Source organism: Theobroma cacao, chromosome 2, assembly GCF_053813885.1.
Source record: "Theobroma cacao isolate CCN51 chromosome 2, ASM5381388v1, whole genome shotgun sequence".
NCBI classification, from domain to species: Eukaryota; Viridiplantae; Streptophyta; class Magnoliopsida; order Malvales; family Malvaceae; genus Theobroma; species Theobroma cacao.
In genome coordinates, this window is record NC_142640.1 from 38,629,648 (window position 1) to 38,651,844 (window position 22,197).

The following is a 22,197-nucleotide window of genomic DNA, read 5'->3' on the forward strand; positions in this document are numbered from 1 at the left end:
TCCTAACTTAGTCCAACGAGTAGGCTGCTAGTCTTTATAAGAGCCTTTGAGTAAGGCAAAGGCTAGGTTACATGGGTCAAAATAAGACCCTCATGACATGTACGCCTAGTCTTGTGGACGTTTTACACACATGACAACCGTCGCTTGTTGTTGGCTCGATGGTTACCTGGGTTGAACTCATGTGCCACTAGAGAGAGAAAAGTGAGACGATAAAGTTAGGTTTTAGTGTTTTCTTTTCATTTTAAAACTTAGGGTGTGGACAATAGTGTTTTGAAGAAAAAAAAAAAAAAGAGAAGAAAGAGTGCCTAGCTAGATCCAACCCAACAAGGTCCACCAAAAGCCTATAAATCCAACACCTATTTGATGTGTACTTTCAAACTTACTCATTTTTTTAACTTTGTTTTTTTTATACTTTATTATTTATTTAGCATTATAAGTTCTTTAATGTTAAATAAATTATTATTTGGTTAATTTCTTATGATGAAATTTTATTTGAAGTATGTAAAGACATATTTCAAATTAATTGTCCTAAGGTGAGGAGTAATTTAGGGTCTCACCAAAGTGGTAGGGGAGTTTCCTAAAATATTATTCTAATATTAAATTAATTCAAATAATCATTAAAAATAAAATGTAAGGGTTGGGTTTGAATAAGATGGGTAAAAATAAATAAATAAAAATAATAGCAAGCAAAATAATAATAATAGTTAATTAATTTGATTAATTTGAAATAACTTTGGTGAATTAATTTGATTAATTTGAATCGCTACAATTTTACGGTCATTTAATCAATGAACACTTTGATAAATTAATTTCTGTTTTAAAAGTTAAAAAAACACAATTAGTACCTTGTAACAGGGGGATTTGGTACTAAAAATTAAACACTTTTTCAGTGATTTGTATGAACACAATGATGAGAGATATAGGAGATTATCATTAATTATAATTAATTGTTAACATATTATTTAAATTGACGATTCATTTCTTTTATAATCAATCTAATCTACTCATTGTGTTCAAATAATTTTAAAAAGTCAATAATTTACAATAATTATTTATTAATTTTCATCACTATTATAATATTTTTTAATTTAAAATCATTTCTTGTATAGAATATTTAAAAAAAAAAATTGATGCGAAGTGTACAAGCATTCTTTTTTTTGTAAAGGTAATAATTGGGCCAAACAGTTACAAATTACACCTTTACACGTCGAAGCAAAGAGTGGGTGCGAGCTACTAGACTCAAACCCAACCGAGCCGTAAGCCCTGATCTGGTAGAGGACTCTGACCCTCCAAGGTGGGCCTGTGGAAAATCAATGAAGAACACATGATTAACTAATAATCGTGTACTATAAAATACAATCACGTCATAAGCTGATTGGTGCACGTATATCCTAGCGGGTCGCACCCTGCCACGCACATTTAAACCTTTTAGCTGCTTTTGACTTTCCCTCTTTTGTCTCACTCTGCTATTTTTTTCGTCACCCAAACACGTCGGCTCGCTCTCTCTGCTGCCGTGCCACGAATTCATAGTCTCGGACTCCACACTCCACAAAACCTACAAAGGCCGACCGTCGAAACTATAAAAGACTCCTCTCACTCACACTTTCAAAACATTGAAAAATTAGGGATCCGCTGTTTTTTATCAAAAAAAATTAATGGACTCATCTGCGCCGGTTCCTTCGCTGCATTTGGCCATGGCGGCATTAGTCGGAGCTTCATTAATGGCCATATCCGCTTTTTATATCCACAAACGCAGCGTCGACCACGTCATCGATCGACTCATAGAGATCCGCCGCGTATGGCGGCCTAGAAGTCGCGTCGTCTCCGATGTAGATGGAGAGAGCGAAGAAGAAGTGGATTACGAAGAGCAAGAAGAAGAAGAAGAAGAGGAAGAAGAAGTGGAGGAGTGTGAGAAAGGGGGCTCTCTCGAGCATAAAACGAGCGTGTCTAAATCTTTCGATGAGAAAATGGAGGTGTTGAGGAGTTATCGGATTTCCAGTTCGATGCCGAACGTGGCTTTGCGTAACGAGTGGTTCGAGGAAGATGCTAAGTTTGATCAGGTGGTGAGGGAAAGAGCTCAGACTTGCTCTGCTTCGTCACTTGACAAGCATAACTTTATTCCTTCCGGTCTTCCTCCACTTCAAACATCTCGGCGAGGTAATATGTTTATTTTAGGCCTGTAATTTCTTTTCGTTGTTGCTATAACTATCGAAACAATGTTTTTGTGAAGAGCGTGATAGAAATGTGGATTGATATGGAATTTATGGCATAGTTTAATGCAACATTGCTGGAAAGGAGTTTAGAATAGTTTGTTAGCAGTGAGGTAGGTAGAAAATTAAGGTTAATAGGTAAAGATTGGTTTCTCTAAAGTTGCTGATAGTTGAAAACAAATAAGTGCAAAGGAAAATGATAAAAATCGTTTCTACTAGGATTTTTTTATCTAAGTTTATTATGCATTTTGTTATCAAAACAATACCTTATTTTTTCATTTTTAATTCTTTAAAAACTCTCTGTTTTCTTTTATATTCAACCGTCCTTTTGTTCTTGCTTCAGTGAGCAAAATTAAAGTAAATAACAAAAGTAAATGCTAAATGTACCTTTTGGAATCAGTTCGTGGCTTGTTGTATATTGAGAATTTTGGGAAAACGGATCTGCTTCTGAACTAATCAAGAAGGCATTTGGAAATTTTCTGAATCCAGTTGCATTATATTTCACGTAAAGTAAGGTTTTCCTTTGCATTGTGCAGGAGAAAATCAGACTTTTAGTCGTGGTGTTTCCTCTACGAGGTTGGCTACCTATGGTCGGCTAATGACTCCAAGGTCCCCTGGTGGCAATGCTTTTGAAAGTGCTGGGGATTCTGATGAGGAAGGAACAGAGCCTGGAGATGAGGATGACATTCTTTTTGGCGATGAAAATATCGATGGTTCTGGTGATTTGTTAAATGTTAGTGCCCCTTTTTCAATTTCTCTGTATACAGATATCATTGCTTATAATACACAATGTCTTTCAAAAGTAGTTTCAACAACATTTTTGAGTACATAAGATTTGCTATGTTGTTAGGTTTAAGGATTTATCATTTGTAACTAAGGCTAATTTTTGCATTACTAATTATTCATCAAAACAAAGGATATTTTGGTCATCTATTATTGGTGAATTTATACAGGATGTTGCTACAAAAGTTCAAAATTTATATTCTGTTCCATTTAGAGGTGAGGGTGTGAACTGTGTTCAAGACAAGAATCATAAAGCTACTGAAAACGAAGCAAAATCTTGTGTTGATCTAAATGGAAACGGAAAAGTGGATTCAGCTTTAGTGTGCATATTGGAGAGTGATCCTGTTTTTGACAAGACAAGTTTGCCTCTCAGAAGACCGTTGCATGGTATTATAAGTTCTCTAAATCTGAATAATTTTACTATGTAACTTAGTTGGAATTATTGCTTTCAGATTTAATAAATTGGATTTTATAATTGCCTTATTTGTGAACGATTGTCTTGGTTGTATTAACACAATTTAGCTCTCTATTGATAGTGATTAGTTAAAATTGGCATGCCAAGTCAGAAATGGTCTTCACTGCTTACTTAATATGCTTGAACATAAAGCTACAAAGTTGATTTTTGTTCTGCTTCTTCCATCTGGATTTAGACTCAACAAATGTAGAAGAGGAAGAAGTAAGGAAAATGACACGGGAGTGTTTGGAATTGCGAGACAAATATGTTTACAGGGAAGAGATTGCTCCATGGACAAAGGATTCTGTGACAGAACCTGGCACTCCAAAAGCAAGAAGTGATCCATTTCACTTTGAACCTGTTGAAAAAACAGCGGTGAAATTCTTTTTGCTTACTAATATTGTTTGGAAACAAAATTCAAATGTTTATTGTTGAACTTTTTGAAGAACCAGTGATCAAATACTTTTTGTATTTGAAGCTGTTTTATTCCTTTGCATGCAGCATCATTTAAGGATGGAAGATGGGGTTATACGTGTTTATGCAAGTGAAACTGGTACATACCATTGTGTATTTTATATTTCTCTGTCAATAGTGAATCAGTTTTGTTCAGTTAATTGTTATTCTAGAGTCTGACAAGGTTATAGTGAATCAGTTTTGCTGTGCCAAAGATTTTGTAGCCTGGTAATATGATCCGTGTGTAACATGTCTAGGTCCTCTCTAGCTTAATCTATTGGAAATGGGGGCATCAATTTACTTCAGTTATTGTTGTATAACTTGATCCATGTGTTTACATTACTTCGGTTATTCACTTTGATGGGGCCCTAGCACAGTAAATTTTTTTATGAATATTCATTCAGACACTGCCGAGCTTTTCCCTGTCTCAAGTTCAACAACATTTTTCACTGATATGCATCATCTCCTAAAAGTCATGTCAATTGGAAATGTTCGCTCTGCTTGCCATCACCGACTAAGATTTCTTGAGGAGGTAGTGTTTTTGAACTCTTTTGAATTGTGTTTTCTTATCCACTTTGGCTTGTTTCTATAACTTACAATTGGACGCTACACAGAAGTTCCGCCTTCATCTATTAGTAAACGCAGATGGGGAGTTTTTGGCTCAGAAGAGTGCACCCCACCGTGATTTCTACAATATCCGGAAGGTTGATACACATGTGCATCATTCTGCTTGCATGAACCAGAAACATCTGCTACGCTTCATCAAATCAAAACTAAGAAAAGAACCTGATGAGGTTGTTTTGAATTCCCTTTGATTTGTTCATTTCAGCATCTTGTTTTTTGTTCATAAGCATATAAAATGACTCATAGTAAGCACAATCCTACTTGAAATTGTGCAGGTTGTTATATTTAGGGATGGAAAGTATATGACATTGAAAGAGGTTTTTGAGAGTTTGGATTTGACTGGGTATGCAAAGCCTTGGTTCCATTCTCTTCTATGTTTCAGAAATTAATACTTAGATTTATTTTTAGCATATGCTTCATCTATCTTTTACTTCAGATATGATCTCAATGTTGATTTGTTGGATGTCCATGCTGATAAGAGCACCTTTCACCGATTTGACAAATTCAATCTTAAATATAATCCTTGTGGGCAAAGCAGACTCAGAGAGATCTTCTTAAAGCAGGACAATCTTATCCAAGGTTTGACACATGATGTCATCAAAGCAAACTTAAATTTGTTCAGTGTCTGGTCAGACATATCTTCTTTTTCTTTTATTTATTTCTAAAATGGTCACTTCTTTTTGATAAATATTCTCCTTTCAATTTTCACTTTGTATTTTGAATTCATATTGGTATCAAGGTCATAACTGTATTTTATTAAAACAATTTAATTGAATATCACAGGGCGTTTTTTGGCAGAAGTAACAAAGCAAGTTCTATCTGACCTTGAAGCAAGCAAATACCAGGTTGATGTTGATAGATAAATTGAGCCCAGAGAAGTCATAATTCTGCTTTAATCAATTACTTGTTTACCCTTCATTAATTAAACACATACTGTCAAACATATTTCTTTTAGTCACATGATCATATATGTCCCTTCCAAAGTTTTACTTTCTTTAAATGTCTGCATGCTATTTGAAGTTTAGTTCCTTGATTTAATTTTGTTTCTCTTGTTTCTGTGGGATGGCCTCAGGCATTTGGTCTAGTTAGTATTTTAAATTATGATATGAAACTTTGATATTGTTATGCAATATGAGTTTTACTTCATAAACCTGATGCAGCATCAGGGTAAAGCTCAACCTTAATGATTTGATTACTGACTGAATTTATTTTGCTGCAGCCTAGGAATTGTTGTCATTATTTCTACTAATTGACCTTAAAGGTTCAAATGCCTTTCTTTGACTGCCATATTCACTAATACCTTTATCTAAGTAATATATCATTTCTTTTCCAGATGGCAGAGTACAGGGTGTCCATATATGGAAGGAAACAAAGCGAATGGGATCAGTTAGCAAGTTGGTTTATTAACAATGAAATTTATAGTGAAAATGCCGTGTGGTTAATCCAGGTAGAATGCCAATAGCCCAATACTATTTCTTCTTCTATCTAGCAAGCTCCCCCACTGTCTAGCCATTGCATAAAGATACTTGTTCTTTTTGATATCTTGTTTGAATATGCTTATTTAAGCATTAGTTAACTTATGGTTATCCTGGATCATGTCTCATTAATTAGTCCAAATGATTGTATCTGCTTGAACATGTTTTAGAAGTATTTCAGGGTATGGACTAGCTATTTAAATGTTAGAAATTAAAATTAAGATTAGTTGGTGTGGCATCATGTCCATATTAAGCATCATCTTTCTGCTGGTGTTCTCTATCTCTCTCTCTCTCTCTGTATTTTTCTTAAGACAAAGGTAACTTGCTTCTCATGATTTTGACTTAATTGTGCAGCTACCACGATTGTATAATGTGTACAAGCAAATGGGAATTGTAAAATCTTTTCAGAATATTCTGGACAATGTGTTCATTCCACTATTTGAAGTTACAGTTGATCCAAATTCTCATCCTCAACTTCATGTTTTCCTAATGATGGTGAGTTTTATGTTCTGTCAAGAACATACGATGCATTTCAAGCATGCATCTTTATTGAAGTGACCTGCATTACAACTAGTTACTAAATGGTCCACTTTAGCCACCACTTTTATGTTGTAATTATTTTAATTATTCGAAGCTGTCTTGAGCCATAGTGTTTGGTCAATTTTTTGGGTCACCACTGCTTGTTGAACATGGGCGCACCACACAATTTTAGATGATTTTGTTTATTCAGCCACAGTTTGTTTACTCAAGTTTTTTTTATAAATGCATTATTTGCAAAACTTTCCTCAATTGTCATAAGTGATCAGTTTATTAGGAAAAGTATGAAATCAGATTTTACTAGACAATGCCACAATGAAAATGCTAATATGTCTCATAGTACAGGTTGTTGGTTTTGATTTAGTTGATGATGAAAGTAAACCAGAGCGGCGTCCTACTAAGCACATGCCAAAGCCTGCTGAATGGACCAATGAATTTAATCCTGCATATTCGTATTATGCGTATTACTTCTATGCAAACCTGTATACTCTCAACAAGGTTAGTATCTTGTTCTAATTTTATCATACCTATGTTTCATACCCATCATGCTTTTTATACAGCAGTAGGGTTTTGCAGTTATTGGTGTTGGGGGAAAGATATAGATAGCTTTTATATTTCTACGTAATTATCAATGCCTGATTCAGTAATATATGGAACAAAATTAGGTAATGAAAGTAATTGTTGAACTCAATCTTGCTGAATATTAAAGTTCATCAGAATGAGGATATGAGGGAGTGCAACATCCTGTCATCCCAAGATACTTAAACCAAAAGGGGTTTGAGGTGGTGGGGGCAGAGTGGGTGGCTTAAAGAGGAATATTATTTTATATTGGATCATATTGTTACTAATATTATGTCAAATCATTTCATAATTTTTCTGTTTTTCTTTTCCAGCTTCGTGAGTCAAAAGGATTGCCAACGATAAAACTTCGACCTCACTGTGGGGAGGTTTAAGTCAATTTCTTTGTCTCTGTTTCAATCTTTCTATAGTTATTCAAATGCTTATTATATTTGCAAATTTATGCAGGCTGGCGATATTGACCACTTAGCTGCTGCTTTCCTTCTGTGCAACAATATATCTCATGGGATTAATCTGAGGAAATCCCCTGTTTTGCAGTACTTGTATTACCTTGCTCAGGTTGGTTTGCAGGATTTGCCATACGCATGTTCCTTTCAAGAAGTTAGTTTTAGCCTATTTTATGTTGTAAAATAGAGTGTGAAGCATGGCGTGTGCATGGTTAGTGTTTCAGTTGTAGTATGCACTCATACAAGAACCAATCAGCAGGGATGTTATCACTGTAGATCTCATTCCATTCTGTTGGAATATGTAGAATATGCATCTGCAGTTCCTGTATTATTCAGCATAAAAAGTTTATGAGCGACTTTTGGAATGGCATTTTACCTTTAAAACAGTAAAATTGTTTCAATTACATGGTTGATCACCTTGCTTTTTTTTATCAGATTGGATTGGCTATGTCTCCTCTGAGCAATAATTCCCTTTTCCTGGACTATCATCGCAACCCATTTCCTGCTTTCTTTCAGCGTGGACTAAATGTTTCACTTTCATCTGATGATCCATTGCAAATTCACTTGACGAAGGAACCTCTTGTGGAAGAGTACAGTGTTGCAGCACAGGTTTGTTACTTGCATTTGTCATCTTTCATGAAAATATATCTGTAATAATTAGAAAACCAGAAAGCCCGTTTTCTCTTTCTTCTTTTTCAAATGTTCCTGAAGATATCTTAATGTCAAAGGTAGACGTTCATCCAACTTATCTACCTTTCCCCGCACCATTAAAACCCTCCTGCAGGAACAAGTAAACGAAAGGCATAATGATAAGATAAGCCCTTGAATTATATCAAAATTCTTACTGAAGTCTCTAATTTTCTATTCGTATCAATTGAGCTCTCAACTTATATTAAAACAGAACTACTAAACCAGAATTGAAGAGAGAAAGAGGAAAGGGAAAGGGTGAGATTGAGGAAAGAGTGGAGGCCATGGTCCTAAATCCAGCTGTCAGTTTTCTCATCTCAAGATTTTCTCCGTCTCCAAATCAAAACATCCAAGAAACAAGATAACAAGATCCAGATTTTAATCCCTAATTCCTATCACAAGGCAGAGAAGGACCCAAATACCCAAAACTAAGTAAATTTTATTTATTTGATAACTGATTGCTATGTCATCTACTTTTACACACGTGTATGATGTCATCTAATTTTTTCCTCGTTCATCCCATTAAGTTGAGGGTTCAGTTGATGTAAATAAAAGAGTAAGAGCTTAAGTGAGGATTTTGGTGTAATTCACGCACTTATATTATCATTATGTCTAAAGGAAAAGACACATAGTAACGTGTGTAAAGATAATGCATGATCTGTGCAGTCATTATAAATCAGTACTTTGCAGGTTTGGAAGCTCAGTGCTTGTGACTTATGTGAGATTGCAAGAAATTCTGTATACCAGTCTGGATTTTCACATATAGCAAAGGTGAGACCTCCATAACTCTTATTTTTCAGCTTTTCTGTGCCATTTAAATTTTCTTTTGAAGTATGGAAATCACTTGCTGAATTCACACCTTTCAAGCACAAGAACCAAGCAAAATTTCCCATTCTGTCTTTTTACATGTACATTTCCCTCCTATAGGGGTATGATCCAAGTTAAAACTGTATTCCCCATTTGAGGTCTAATTTCATGTAAGCTGCAGATATTAACAGACAAAAGGAAATAGAACTAAAATGTGCTTCTCTCATATGTCATTTTCTGCTTATAGGCAGATGGGGGTTAAATTGTTTTGGTTTGTAAGGACCTGTCAATACGTAGACCAAATAAATGATGAAAGGCAACAATTTTAATATCTTAGTGAATTGTACCTATTTAGGGTAACTTACATTGAAGATAAAAGAATGAAAAGATGAAAAAGTTGCTTACATTTTAGATAACAGGTATAGACTCAATTTGTTTTTTCTTCAACTCTTGTATCATCAACATCATTGGCATGATGTTCATTAAGTTACATCCACATCAAACAGGACCAGATGGCCAATAGGGACATTATATAACCTGTGATTGCACTCAAGTTTGTGTATGGTTGACAACAGGCCTTGAACAAACCCTTTTTGAGTGTCCAAGCCTTTTGTAAAACCTTGTTAAAATTTTATCTAATCATTCAAAATAGATAAAAAAGAATTTTGAAAATTAGGGTTGCTGGAGAAGCTAAATTTTTTGTTATATATTCTGGGGAAGCTCATAATGTGGATTTGAAAAATGACTGGGGTATGGTTTTCAGACATTGACTGACTTCCTTTAATGGTCTTCTTGGTAATCATGACTGCTTTTTGATCCTTTTCCACTCTTCTCAGTTGTTACTATCTCTCTTGCATAGTAAATCTGTGAAAGGAGCCCAGGGTAAAAATTTCATTTTGTACATATCATTCCTTTTTGATCTTTCCTGCAGTTGCATTGGCTTGGTAACAAATATTTCCTGCGAGGCCGAGAAGGGAATGACATTCACAAGACAAATGTTCCAAGTATGAGGATTGCATTTCGATATGAGGTAAATATACTCTACACTTTTAGTAAACTTATAGTGAAAAATAAGAGTGCATCTTGTGGTGGCTAATGATTTAGAACTGGCAGACATGGAAAGAGGAGATGCAATATGTTTACTCAGGAAGAGCAAGAATACCCGAAGAAATAGATCCTGCAATGTGATTGGATGTCAACTATGAAGCAAAATTTGATTAGGGTCGTGCTGAGTTTGGATTATGTCAAGATTCCAAGACAAATGAGTTCATATCATCACTTCAGTTGAAGCTGGATATGAGAAGAATCTTTGATCCGTATTGAGGTTCCTGCTTTTGGCTGAGTAGAATGGGATTATGATTCTCCCTTGGGAATTGGGGGAAATTGGCGAATGCTTACAAATTGCAAAGCATTCTTTCTAACAAATAAGCAATTAAGAATAATTTATACTAAGACATTAGTGAAGGACCAATTTGTATGACTCATAGTTCTGGCTTGTAGTTATTCAGTGAGACGACCTCGAGAGTTGGTTTTATACAAACTGCGCGACAAATGAATGAAGTCACTGGCATCAATAGCATGAGTGATCAACCCTTTTTGTCTCAATTGTGATTTACATCAAATTGAGCTTATATTGAAGAAAGTAAGATACTCAAAAACATTTCATAATTTTAATTTCTTTCATGTAATATCTTGTATAAATGTTTTCTTTTCCTCATGAATAATTTTTGTTCTTACAAAAGTTAGATTAGAATGATAGTTGTATTTTGTAAAATTATCAAAATACTCTTAAATATAAAAATTAATTTATTTATTTACATTTAAAAATTACTTTTATAATTTTATTAAATAAATTTAGCAGAATATAAAAAAAAATTAAAAGAGTGATTGTAGCTGGTTTATTTTCTCTTCTCGTACATTATTTAGAAGCCAATAGATATAGATTCAAATCAGAAATGAAACGAGAGAAACAACGCTTAACAGTGGATGAAAGTGGCGAGAGCTTAAGTAACAAGTGGCTCTTATGGTTTTCTGTTTTATTTTATGTGGAAAGAGTAAAAAGAAAAATGGAAAAAAAAAAAAAAAGTGGGAGTGTAGAAATTTACCCGCACAGGCACAGCAGGAAAAGAGGCATCGGCTCGGCTGCTCCTTTTGCGCTCCCTCCCTCCCCTTATTAACGCTACTCTCATTTTCAAGTCTCTCAACTAATAAAGCAAAACCCCAACCCAAAAACCCACAATCAACAACCTTTCACTTCCTCCGCCCCTTTCTTTCCGAAATTCCCCATCCCGCCGCTCCCTTTCCCAAACCCCCTCTTTCCCCACCGCCACCACCCCGGTGGTGCTCTCTCTTAACTCCGATCACCCACCACTTCCAACACCATCAATTCCTCAAATGGCGGCCTCCGCAGCAGCAACTGCTTCCTCCGACGCGACAGCCACTACTTCTTCAGAGGGCCCCGTTCTTAACCTCATCAACAAGCGCCTTCGTGCCCTACGCAAGAAATACAACCGCATCCTCCAGATGGAAGAATCCGTCTCTCAAGGCAAACCCTTAAACAAAGAACAAGAAGAAGTCCTCCGTTCCAAACCCGCCGTCTCCGCCCTCATCGATGAACTCGAGAAGCTTCGCCAGCCTCTCTCTTCCGCCGTCTCCGAAGAAATCTCACTCGCCTTACAGTGTCAAACCATTTTTCCGGACGAGACAGCCTCAGAAGCCCAACAGGACGAGACTGAAGTTCAAGAGCAACAGCCCAATGAGCCCGATCATGCGGTTGAGGATCTCCTCAATCTGCTCTATTTCGGGTCGATATTCGATGTCAAGTCTCAGAATGATTTTACTTCCACCATGTTGACTAGGACTCACGAGAGAGGCTGTTGCTTGACTTACGATTATGTGACCGATGACGCTACCGATCTGCTTAGCGAAAAAGATTTGGATTTGATTTCGATGCTGAGTGGACTGTTGACCTCTCGACCTGCTGATTCAAGTTTGTCTCACAAGAATGCTTTGCACCGCTGCCTACACCATGCTAAACTATGGCTTTCTAACTCCGACCAGCCCATTGAACCCAATGCCGACGTTTCCTGTAATAATTCACTGTTTTCATTTCGTGGGGTTTTCACAACTATTATTTTTTGTTAGATTTCTGGTTTTCTGACTTGGTAGGTTTTTTGTTGCAGATGCTGGGTTGAGAGAGAGGCTTAACAAGATTATGGCTTTGGATTATTTTACAACCACACCGGAGATGAAGGCTCCTGTTGAAGTGGCGGCTGTTGCTGCTGGGACTTATACCACTTTTCAGGTTCCAGTGCACGGTGTGCCCATCTCTGTGCCTGTTCAGGCGGAAGGTTCAGTGGGGCAGTACCAGCAGAAGGTATTAACTTTGTTTTACTTTTAAGAAAGGGAGTGTGAGGTTTGGTTATTGGATTTTACTTTGCATTTTATTTCTTGATATATGTTTGATATAAAAATTTCTGGCTGCCCTGTTTCTATACTTTTATCATGGCTGAAATGATTGCTAATGTGTTTTGTTTGATGCAATGCCCTGAGCTCTTCCTTTTCAGCTATATCGCGGCTATAGAGAAGGGGAAAAATGAAACAAGAGTATTTTCAAAGTTTCTTTGTATAAGTTAAACGAAAACTGGAATTGGAGAAACAAATTTTTACATGTCAGTCTAATTATGTGAGCAATCTCAATACCTTTATTTGTTATTTCTGTTTATTGTTAAGTTAAGGTTAATACTTTGGCATGAGAGAGACTAAGAAGATTTAACTGCACGTTTCAGAGTAACAGCACCTTGCCTTATAGGATTTTGTAATGGTCTATTTGTTGTATCTATTTGTTGTTCTCTCAATTTTATTCTGTCCCTACATCTCTAGCTTGCAAATAGAATTGGACTGTCTATCTATGTTTAAATTGTAGTTGTGCAAAAAGTGGAAATTGACTGCAAACTTTTTATTAGACTTAACCAGGACCTTAGAAAGAAAGTCTTGTACCTGTGTGCAATAGCAGATACAACTGTTGAAACAGTGAATGATCGTGTTTACTAGATCTATATCATTATGTATTGGAGAATATTATTGGTGTTTTGGTGTTGTCTGAGGCTATAGATCATTTGTACTTTCTAGGAGAAGAAAAATATTATTCATTTGCAGCTGTTGCAAGACCATTGGGACCTCAACATTATCAAACTCTATTAAGTATTTTCTTCATATGCATAAGAGAGGAGCACAAATAAGAGTTTCTAGCTATGGTAACAAATCTACCTCATGTAATGTCCTCATTTTTGTATTGTTAAGGATGAAACTGGTTGTAAGATAAATATGAACTATTTGGAGACTAAGATGCAGGTTTAATTAAAATCAAATACATAGGAAATTATGGGGGCAAAATAGGATTTGTAAAGGGTTGGTGTAGAAGACTGATTGAATGATTTGAAATTCTTGTAAGGTGTATCTACTTGTTAGGCATTTATTTTTAGAGCTATATTGATGGTAACTCTTGATCAAAGGTCTGGTGTACAATTGGTGCTAGTTAGGATAGCATTATAAGGAGGGTCTTCTATTTATTGGGATGTTAGTCTGGTTTTTGAGTTCTTAGTCCTGTGGTTGAGTTAGATGGGATAAATATATAAGCTGCTTCTAAACTTTTTATCTAGTTTCCTTGGACATGATGCCTAAGATTGAGCAACTTAAGAGCAAGGCAAAGCATAATTGCTAAAAACATCCTTCCAAACAGATTTTTCTTAGTTGAAAGTATTGACATAAATATCGTGAAGATTCCAGAATTCGACTTCCTACTTCCAAAGTTAACTTTGAACCAGTCTAAAGTATAGGTGAAAGCTTACACTCAGAAGCTAGGATAATAAGAAGGGTTTCCTACTCATGGGCATGTTTCAAGGCTGATTAATCTTTGGAATTTGACTACAAAAAAATGCTTCTGAGAACTAATGTTGTCTTGCTAGTTTTCCATTCACTTCTTCACACCTGTGCATATGTCCTATTTGGGTGTTGACAGAGGTTGCTCCCAACTACCTTGTGTATTTTGTTATTTTAGATCATATGTATGTTGCATTCTGAAAATTGATTTTCTAGCATAAAGCCTTCGGTCTTTTTAGGCTTCTCTGTTCAACTATATATTTAGGGATTTGTAGCAGTAATGACATATCTTAGTTGGGTTTACTTTAGTTGTTGGTGGCTGTGGCTAAGTCCAAGTTATTTAAAGGTTGAGTTCTATAATAAATATTCAAGTTGCTAGTTATTTGGCACAAAAGCATTCTTGCTCAGTCATGTCATCTAATTTTCTATACTAATGTATCCCTTTTCTCTGTGGAGCTTAACCCTGTAGTGATTTGTACTCCTTTCATGTATACTTCCAGGAGAAATGGGAGGCTTGGTTATCTTATTTTGCAATTTATTCATTCCTTGCAGTTGATTGTTGGAATTGGCAGCATACTTGCTTGAATCCATTCCTGTAATTTCTCCTTTATTTCAAATACTTTTAATTTCTGTTGCTTCCTTATGAATTTTTTCTTAACAATCACCTTAGAACAGTTTTCCGAGAGGCATGTTGTGCTTTTGTTAGCTCTAAGGTAAAATTCGGTGCTAAGCAAGCACGTTTGATGTTTCATTTGATATATAAATTTTTAGAATAATTTGGCAAAGCTCTTGAGCATCTGGCTCATTGGATGGTGCATGAGCAGGGTTCAAATCTCCCCTTTTCCAAAAAAAAAAAAACAAAGAATAATTTGGCAAAGGACAAGGTTAGTTTACGATTTCTTACAAAAAGTAGTACTGATATACAAATTTGACTTCAATAGTTGCAAATTCAGAAGCTGATGCCGAAAGAAAAGATGTGCTATTCTTTGGCAAGGCAGTTTATTTGGCAGAGGAACATGAAGGGCTAAGAAATGGTGACATGGCTTCATTTCAAATATCACAAGGTGAAATTGGAAGACTATAAATGGTGGGTTGGGTTGTGTAGGATGGGTTTGTGCCTTGGCTGGCTTAAGGATAGTGTAATTAAAAGATCTCATGTTAGTTGCTTCTTTCTGCCTTGGTGCTTTTAGGCTTTGTTGGAACTTGTGTTGATTCTTACAGATTATTATGTGGTGGTGAAGTAGGAATGAATTGATAGGTCGGAATTGGCTGACTTGATCGTGGTGTTTCTTATTTTTCCTTTCTCTAAGCCCTCCTTTGGACTTAATTTCACTTTGTTTTATGCTGCTTCATTATTTTAAGGCCAGAGTGTTTGGTGTTTCTGATGGGTGTTATTTTGGTTTGGCATAAGTTGACATGTTTAAATTTTATTTGGAGCTGCCTTTCCCCTGTTAGTTTTAGTATTCCAAATGGGGATTGTGTTTTCACGTTATTTCATATTTTATGTAGGAGGAGGATACATCAAATTATCAAGAAGCTGAGACAGGTGACAATCAATATAGTGCTGCAGAGGAACTTCAGAAGGTGTTTTAAGTTAGCTGTAACACTATGTTTATTCCTCTAGGATTTTGTTTATTTGATTTAATGTAGGAAGCTTGTGCTCTGCAGGAAGAACTGGAGATAGAAAATCATGCACCAGAGGATATTACAGTTCAAGACGAACAAGGCACACTACAGGTGGATGTGGAGCATAATCAGAGAGATGTAGAACCCAAGGAGCAACAGTATGTTCCTCGAAGACCCTATCAGAATCAAAGAGGTGGTCGTGGTACTGGGGGTGGCCGTAGGGGTTACTCCAATGGTCGTGGAGGTCGAGGCAGTGGAAGGGGAGGTGGAGCCTACCAGAATGGTCGCAGCCAATATTATGATCAGCCTGGCAACTACTATTCTAGGAACTACTATAACAACAGGGGAAGAGGTGGCAGAGGTGGTGGCAACCCTTACAACAATCATGGCTCAGCAGTGCAGGGTGGTCATGTGTCAGCCGATGTTGGTGTGGCTTCATGACAGCTTCACTCTGTTTATAGGGTCCGTTTTTAAAGGTGGGTGGTGAAAATGTATTTTTCTTTTTTTTGCTTTGCATGAAACATGGTTTGAATGTGGGTTGATGTTGATATCGTACCATCCAGGACACCCCATTTAACGACTTTTTGTAGTTCAGTTAAGTAAGGACTTTTATTGGAAACATTGAAAAACAAGAAGAGTTGTAGCAATATTTTTTTGGTTTAACATGCAATTCTTGTGGTCGTTTATTGATCAATCGGCAAGGGCTATTATGGTTGGTGGGTGGGAATCCCAGTTCACCAATCTAGGGGTGATGAAATCATATGCGCCCTCCTTAGATTCGTCAATAACTAGGTATTCGGACTTAGGATGTCATTTTCCTTTCCGATGCTTATGCCCAGCCCTAGTTAATATTCTGCACAAGTAGCATGTTTCCAGCAAAAAGCCAATTAGAGGGAGGTGGTACTAAGTCCTATGTGTTATTTTAGGCCAAGGCATTGTATTCTTCGAAAATGGCTTGCTTGCAAAGGTCTTTGAAGGCTTGTGCAGCATTGGTGGGCTTTGTGGGTGCAGGAAGAGGATGCTTTGTGACAGTATATAACTGCTTAGGCTTGAAAATGTTATTTTGACACCTTGTAACCATGGGATATGTTTGTTGAGGTGGATCTACCATAGAGGTTAAGGTAATAGATGTGGAATTGTAAAGAGTTGAGAATCTGTCACCCATGGTGGCCACTTGCAGATTGTCAGAAAGAGAAGATGATGGAAAAAAGGGTGAAACAGGATCTAAGTCAGAATAATCTATTACAGGATTTCAAGCTGTCTTTGAACTGTTAAAATTTTGTGTGCGAGATGAGGATAGATGAGTAAATGAAAATTGGGATTCATTAAATAGAACATGTCTTTGATATAAAAACCTGGTTATTAGATAAAAGGTCAAGAGAGAGATATGCACTTTGATTTTTGGAGTAGCCAAGAAATACACATCCTTTGGACTTGCTTTGTAATTTGTGTGCATTGTATGGCTTAAACCATGGATCGCATAGACAGTCGAAAACTTTGAATTTAGAATAGTTTGGATTTTGATTAAATAGTACTTGATGTGGAAATTTACCTTGAAGTGCAGAATATGGCAATCTGTTTAATAGACAGATAGAAGTAGAGATGGCATAAGACCAATAAGATAAAGGTTGAGATGCTTGACGAAGAAAATTGATACTTGTTTCAACAATACTTCGATGTCTTCTCTCAATAATTGCATTGTGTTGGGGTGTGTGTGGTGGTGTTTGAAGGTGTTGAATGCCAAAAAAACTAAAAAAAGGAGACTGCGAGTGTGGCACCGCAATGCCAAAGATTTGAGGCTGCGGCGCTGAGGAGAAGAAGTGCACCATACAAAAATATGAGAAAGTGGCATTGTGAAGCCAAAAAATTGAGGTTGCGCCACTATGTCAATATCCCGGGCAGATGAATTCTGGATTTGACTCAAAGTAGGGTTTTTTGGAGGCTATTTAAGCAAAAAGTCTTTCAAGGAATTGAGACCAAAGAAAGGAGGTAATGCAACCTTCGGTGATGACTCAAAAGGTCATATTGAAGGTATTGGTACAATCAAAAGGAAGATTATGATAATGATGTAGGTATCCTTCAGGAGCAAATTGAGGAGCTTGATCTTAACAAAGAAGGATCTAAAGAAGGTGAAGAAGCACCACAAGAAGAATAGCAACGTATGGAACAAATCATTGAAGAAAAGAAGGCTAACTATCCTATGGTTAGAAAAAAAGTTGATGAAAGTAAGATTTTTGGTGATCCCACCTAAAAGGTAGGGAAAAGAGTATGAGCCAAACATGTTTGCGACTATGTTGCCTTCATTTCTCAAATTGAGCCTAAAAATATTGATGATGCATTAAATGATGAACATTGGATTTTAGCAATGCAAGAATAATTAAATCAATTTGATAGAAGTAAAGTATGGGAATTAGTTCCTAGACCACATGATTATCCCAATATTGTAGGTGCAAAGTGGGTATTTAGAAACAAGATGGATGAACATGGTAATATAGCTAGGAACAAAGTTAGATATGTAGCTAAGAGGTATAGTTAGAAGGAAGGTCTAGACTATGATGAAACTTATGCGCCCGTAGCTAGGTTAGAAGCAATTGGGATGTTAGCCTTTGCTTGTTACATGGACTTCAAATTGTTCCAAATGGATGTAAAGAGTGCCTTCTTGAATAAGAAAATTAATGAAGAGGTATATGTAGAACAACCACCTGATTTTGAAAGTCTAACATTTCCTAATCATGTGTTTAGACTTAAGAAGGCTTTGTATGGTTTAAAACAAGCTCCTAGGGCTTGGTATGAGACACTTTCTAAATTCTTGATGGACAAAGACTTTGATAGAAGTAAGGTCGATAAAACACTCTTTATCAAGAGAAAGGGAAAAGATCTCTTAGTGGTACAAGTATGTATTGATGATATAGTATTTGGTGCCACTAATGAATCTCTTGTCAAGAATTTGCCAAAGTAATGCAAGGTGCATTTGAAATGAGTATGATGGGTGAGCTTAAATACTTTTTAGGGTTGCAAATAAAGCAAAAGGAAAATGATACCTTCATAACTCAAGCCAAGTACACAAGAGACATGCTCAACAAATTTGAAATGGTAGGAACTAGATCTGACATTACTCCAATGGGCACATCTACAAAGCTAGACATTGATGAACAAGGTACACCTATCGACCTTAAACTTTATAGATCAATGATAGGTTCCTTGCTCTAACTTATTACAAGTAGACCCGACATAAGCTTTAGTGTAGGTCTATGTGCTAGATTCCAATGATCTCCTAAAGAGTTTCATTTAAGTGTAATTAAAAGAATTTTTAGTTACCTTAAGGAGACATCTAGTTTAGGCATTTGGTATCTAAAAAATTCCTTCTTTAACTTACACTCTTTCTCTGATGCTAACTTTGGATGTTGTAAAGTAGATAGAAAAAGCATTTCTGGGACTTGTCAATTTTTAGGAAAAATGCTAATATATTGGTTCTCTTAAAAGCAAAATAATGTAGCATAATCTACCACTGAGGCCGAGTATGTAGTAGCCGGTAGTTGTCATGCCCAAATCCTTTGGATGAAACAACAATTAAAGTACTATGACATTAAAATGAAAAAGATTCCCATTAAATGTGACAACACTAGTGCTATTAATCTCACTAAAAGTCTTGTCCATCACTTCGAACAAAGGACATTGAGATTAAACATCACGTCAGTAGAGATCATGTGTCATCTAGAATATGTAAATACTCAAAACCAATTGGCTGATATTTTTACTAATCCATTAGATATAAAAGCATTTTATAAGATTAGAGGAGAACTAGGAATTATGAATATGCCTTGATTAAATTACATTTTTCTTTAATTGTTGAACTATTTTATTGATTATATGTATGATTGTGTCTTTAATTTGCTTACTTGCTGATAACTTGCCTTCTCTTATTACTTGATTATTTGTTTGAATGAATATATGAACATATTAGTATATAAAGGTGCACATATCTTACTCACACACATCATTTTCACATTATGTGCATACATATAAATGCTTTATACTTGATTATGCTTAGTCTGTTTTTATACATATGCATATCCAATTTTGCTTATAAATACATATCTATATGTGGCATTATTGATAATGGCATTTATTGTGCTTCAATTGCAATGGTTGAATATATTTCTTCATGCTTTAATTAAATATCTTGAACAGATTTGTTCTTTAATTGTGTTAAATGAGCATATCTCTGTTGTTAGATTATCCACACAAATGAACATATCGTCTAACAAGTAATACAGTGAAAAGTAGAGTATCGATCCCACGGAGAATTAAATTAATTCCTACTATTAACTACTACAATTAACACATTCTAGTCTTATCCAAATAATTAAATTTAATATTATTAAAAAGAAAAATTAAAACTAACAAACTGAAACTAAAATTAAAAGCAAATTTATTTTGAAAATTCAATCAACTACCAAAGCTAAGATTATGATATCACTCAATATTTCATCTGAATATTGTCTATCTCTTTTAACTTGCTTTAATGGATTAAGTTACTAACCTAGAGACCCAAATTATTTATAAGTCTTTGTCAAGTTTCTCATAAAAATATACCTCTCAATTAACTTAATATATGTCTATGCAAATTAAAGTGGAGAAACATTCATTAAGTTCATGCTCTAATCTTGGCTACGTATGGCTTATAGGTATATGTCTACCCTATATGCAAATCATACCACTTAATCAACTAAGTGCATTGGATCATACGCTCTTCTTTTCAAGGTCTACTATAAATCTCCTTCGTCAAGGTTTAACTTAGGTTTTCAGATCAATCTAATTGATGGCTAGTCAATTAGAAGTATTAAGAATAGAATAGAATAAACAACTTAAAACCAATAAACATAACCAAGAGATAGATAAAAAAATTCAAACGACGTATTAAGTTCAATCATAATCATGGATAACTAAATTAGTTCCCCATAATGTCACAAATCATCATCAAATAAAGTTTAAACATTGAAACCAAACCAAGAGAATAAAAGAATAACAAAAAGATATGAGAAACTTCAAGAGTTGTCAATTCTTGATCTTCAAATCTTATTGATTTCCTTAAGTTCTTCTCAGCTCCAATGAGACTTTTTCTTTAATGATTTGTTGATTGAAACTCAGTTCTAAATCTTGTGTTTTGTGCCTTCAAATGTCCTTTGAAAAGGTGTATAAATAGGGCTCAAGATTGGCTCAACTCAGAAGTCTATTTAAACAAGGACATTTTAGAAAATCTACGGATGTCACGGCCTACTTCTTCCTAAGCTGCAACCTTGACCATCTAAAGGTGAAAAATTGTGAATTTCATGATAGGGTGCCGCGGCCTACCATCTCCAAGGCCGTGGCCTCACTTCCTCTGGCTTGGATTACTGTAGTGCTTCAATTATGACAAGGTTGTTGACACCTTCTAAGCTAAACTAGGAAAAGTGGTAAATATGAAAGTTGTATCTTTTTCTCTCATCTTCCAATGATCCAAGAATTACTTCATTTGGTATTTTGTAGAGAAAGTTATAGTTGAAATATAGAGACATGTGCAGTGAAGGTCTGCATCTCATGAACACTTATCTTGACAACTTTTCACCCTTTTAATTACACACTTACAAAATTAGGAAATTAATCAATAATAACATATCTTAGGCAGATTAAAACCAACACAAATTTAACTAATATTAGATTGACTTACCTAATTAACTAACTTGAAATAATTAAATAAAACTTATTAATTTCTATGCATTACTATCAAAATTAAGTCCAAATAACTCTATATCATAGAGTTATCAATTTTCTTATGCTTTGAGTGAATACATATTAATTGGAAATATATCTTGATTTAATGCTTTCTAAATATGATGAATGGATATATTTCTTCTCTTACTTGAATATCTTTGCTCGGAAATATATCTCATCGTTTTGATTTGATGGTTAGAGATTATTATTGGAGTTAATGGTTATTTTTTTATGATTATCACTAACCATTGTTTCTTGAGTTTAAGTGCTTAAAGCTCACACTTCTATTCCTTTTTGATATAACAAAAAGAGGGAGAAGGTTTAAGAGCACATTGAAATGTTCTTATATTAGCTGAATTTTCTTTTAAAAATATTTTTTGAACTTCTTGCATAAATTAAGGGGAGAATTTTCAAAGTTCATATTCATCCCTTCTATCCTTCTCACTGACACTTAAATGTTTTAAAAAAATGCATGAAGACTAATAAAATTATGGGGAGATTTTAAGAACTTTCAAATGCAACATGCTCATGTTTTTGTCATATCAAAAAGGGGGAGATTGTTAGCCTTGAGTTACATCATGTTTTGATTTGACAAAAATTACATGTTATCGTGAACTTAATGTCAAGAATTTGAAATTGTCTCCAATATATTTTTAATCCTCTAAGGTCACATAATTGTTTGAAAAGCCATGCATCATTAGAAAATATCATAAAAGTTTTCAACCAATGCATATTCAGCTAAGAAAACAAAGAGTAAACATGCCTTGAATTATTATTTGATTGTAGGAACAAGGCAAGGAAGAAATAGTTGAAGAGAGATGCCAAAAAGCTAGGGAAACCTCAAGACACAAGTTAAGAGTCTATCGTAGAGAAGCTCAAGT

At 35.2% G+C, this 22,197-nt stretch overlaps 2 protein-coding genes across 2 annotated transcripts; both read left to right on the forward strand.

Moving 5' to 3' along the window:
* Positions 1-1,445: 1,445 nt before the first annotated feature.
* Positions 1,446-10,660, forward strand: LOC18609291 (putative AMP deaminase). The gene is made up of 19 exons (XM_018116204.2): positions 1,446-2,157; positions 2,747-2,943; positions 3,164-3,380; positions 3,644-3,822; positions 3,949-4,000; positions 4,305-4,432; positions 4,515-4,694; positions 4,800-4,867; positions 4,961-5,103; positions 5,308-5,369; positions 5,858-5,971; positions 6,354-6,494; positions 6,882-7,034; positions 7,430-7,483; positions 7,563-7,673; positions 7,997-8,170; positions 8,939-9,019; positions 9,987-10,085; positions 10,169-10,660. Exons 1-19 carry the CDS (start codon positions 1,656-1,658, stop codon positions 10,241-10,243), a joined length of 2,730 nt encoding a protein of 909 aa, XP_017971693.2. The 5' UTR covers positions 1,446-1,655; the 3' UTR covers positions 10,244-10,660.
* Positions 10,661-11,134: 474 nt separating this feature from the next.
* Positions 11,135-16,225, forward strand: LOC18609292 (glycine-rich protein). The gene is made up of 4 exons (XM_007044326.3): positions 11,135-12,143; positions 12,238-12,431; positions 15,446-15,520; positions 15,605-16,225. The coding sequence occupies exons 1-4, from the start codon at positions 11,450-11,452 to the stop codon at positions 16,001-16,003; spliced, it is 1,362 nt and encodes a 453-aa protein (XP_007044388.3). The 5' UTR covers positions 11,135-11,449; the 3' UTR covers positions 16,004-16,225.
* Positions 16,226-22,197: the final 5,972 nt, after the last annotated feature.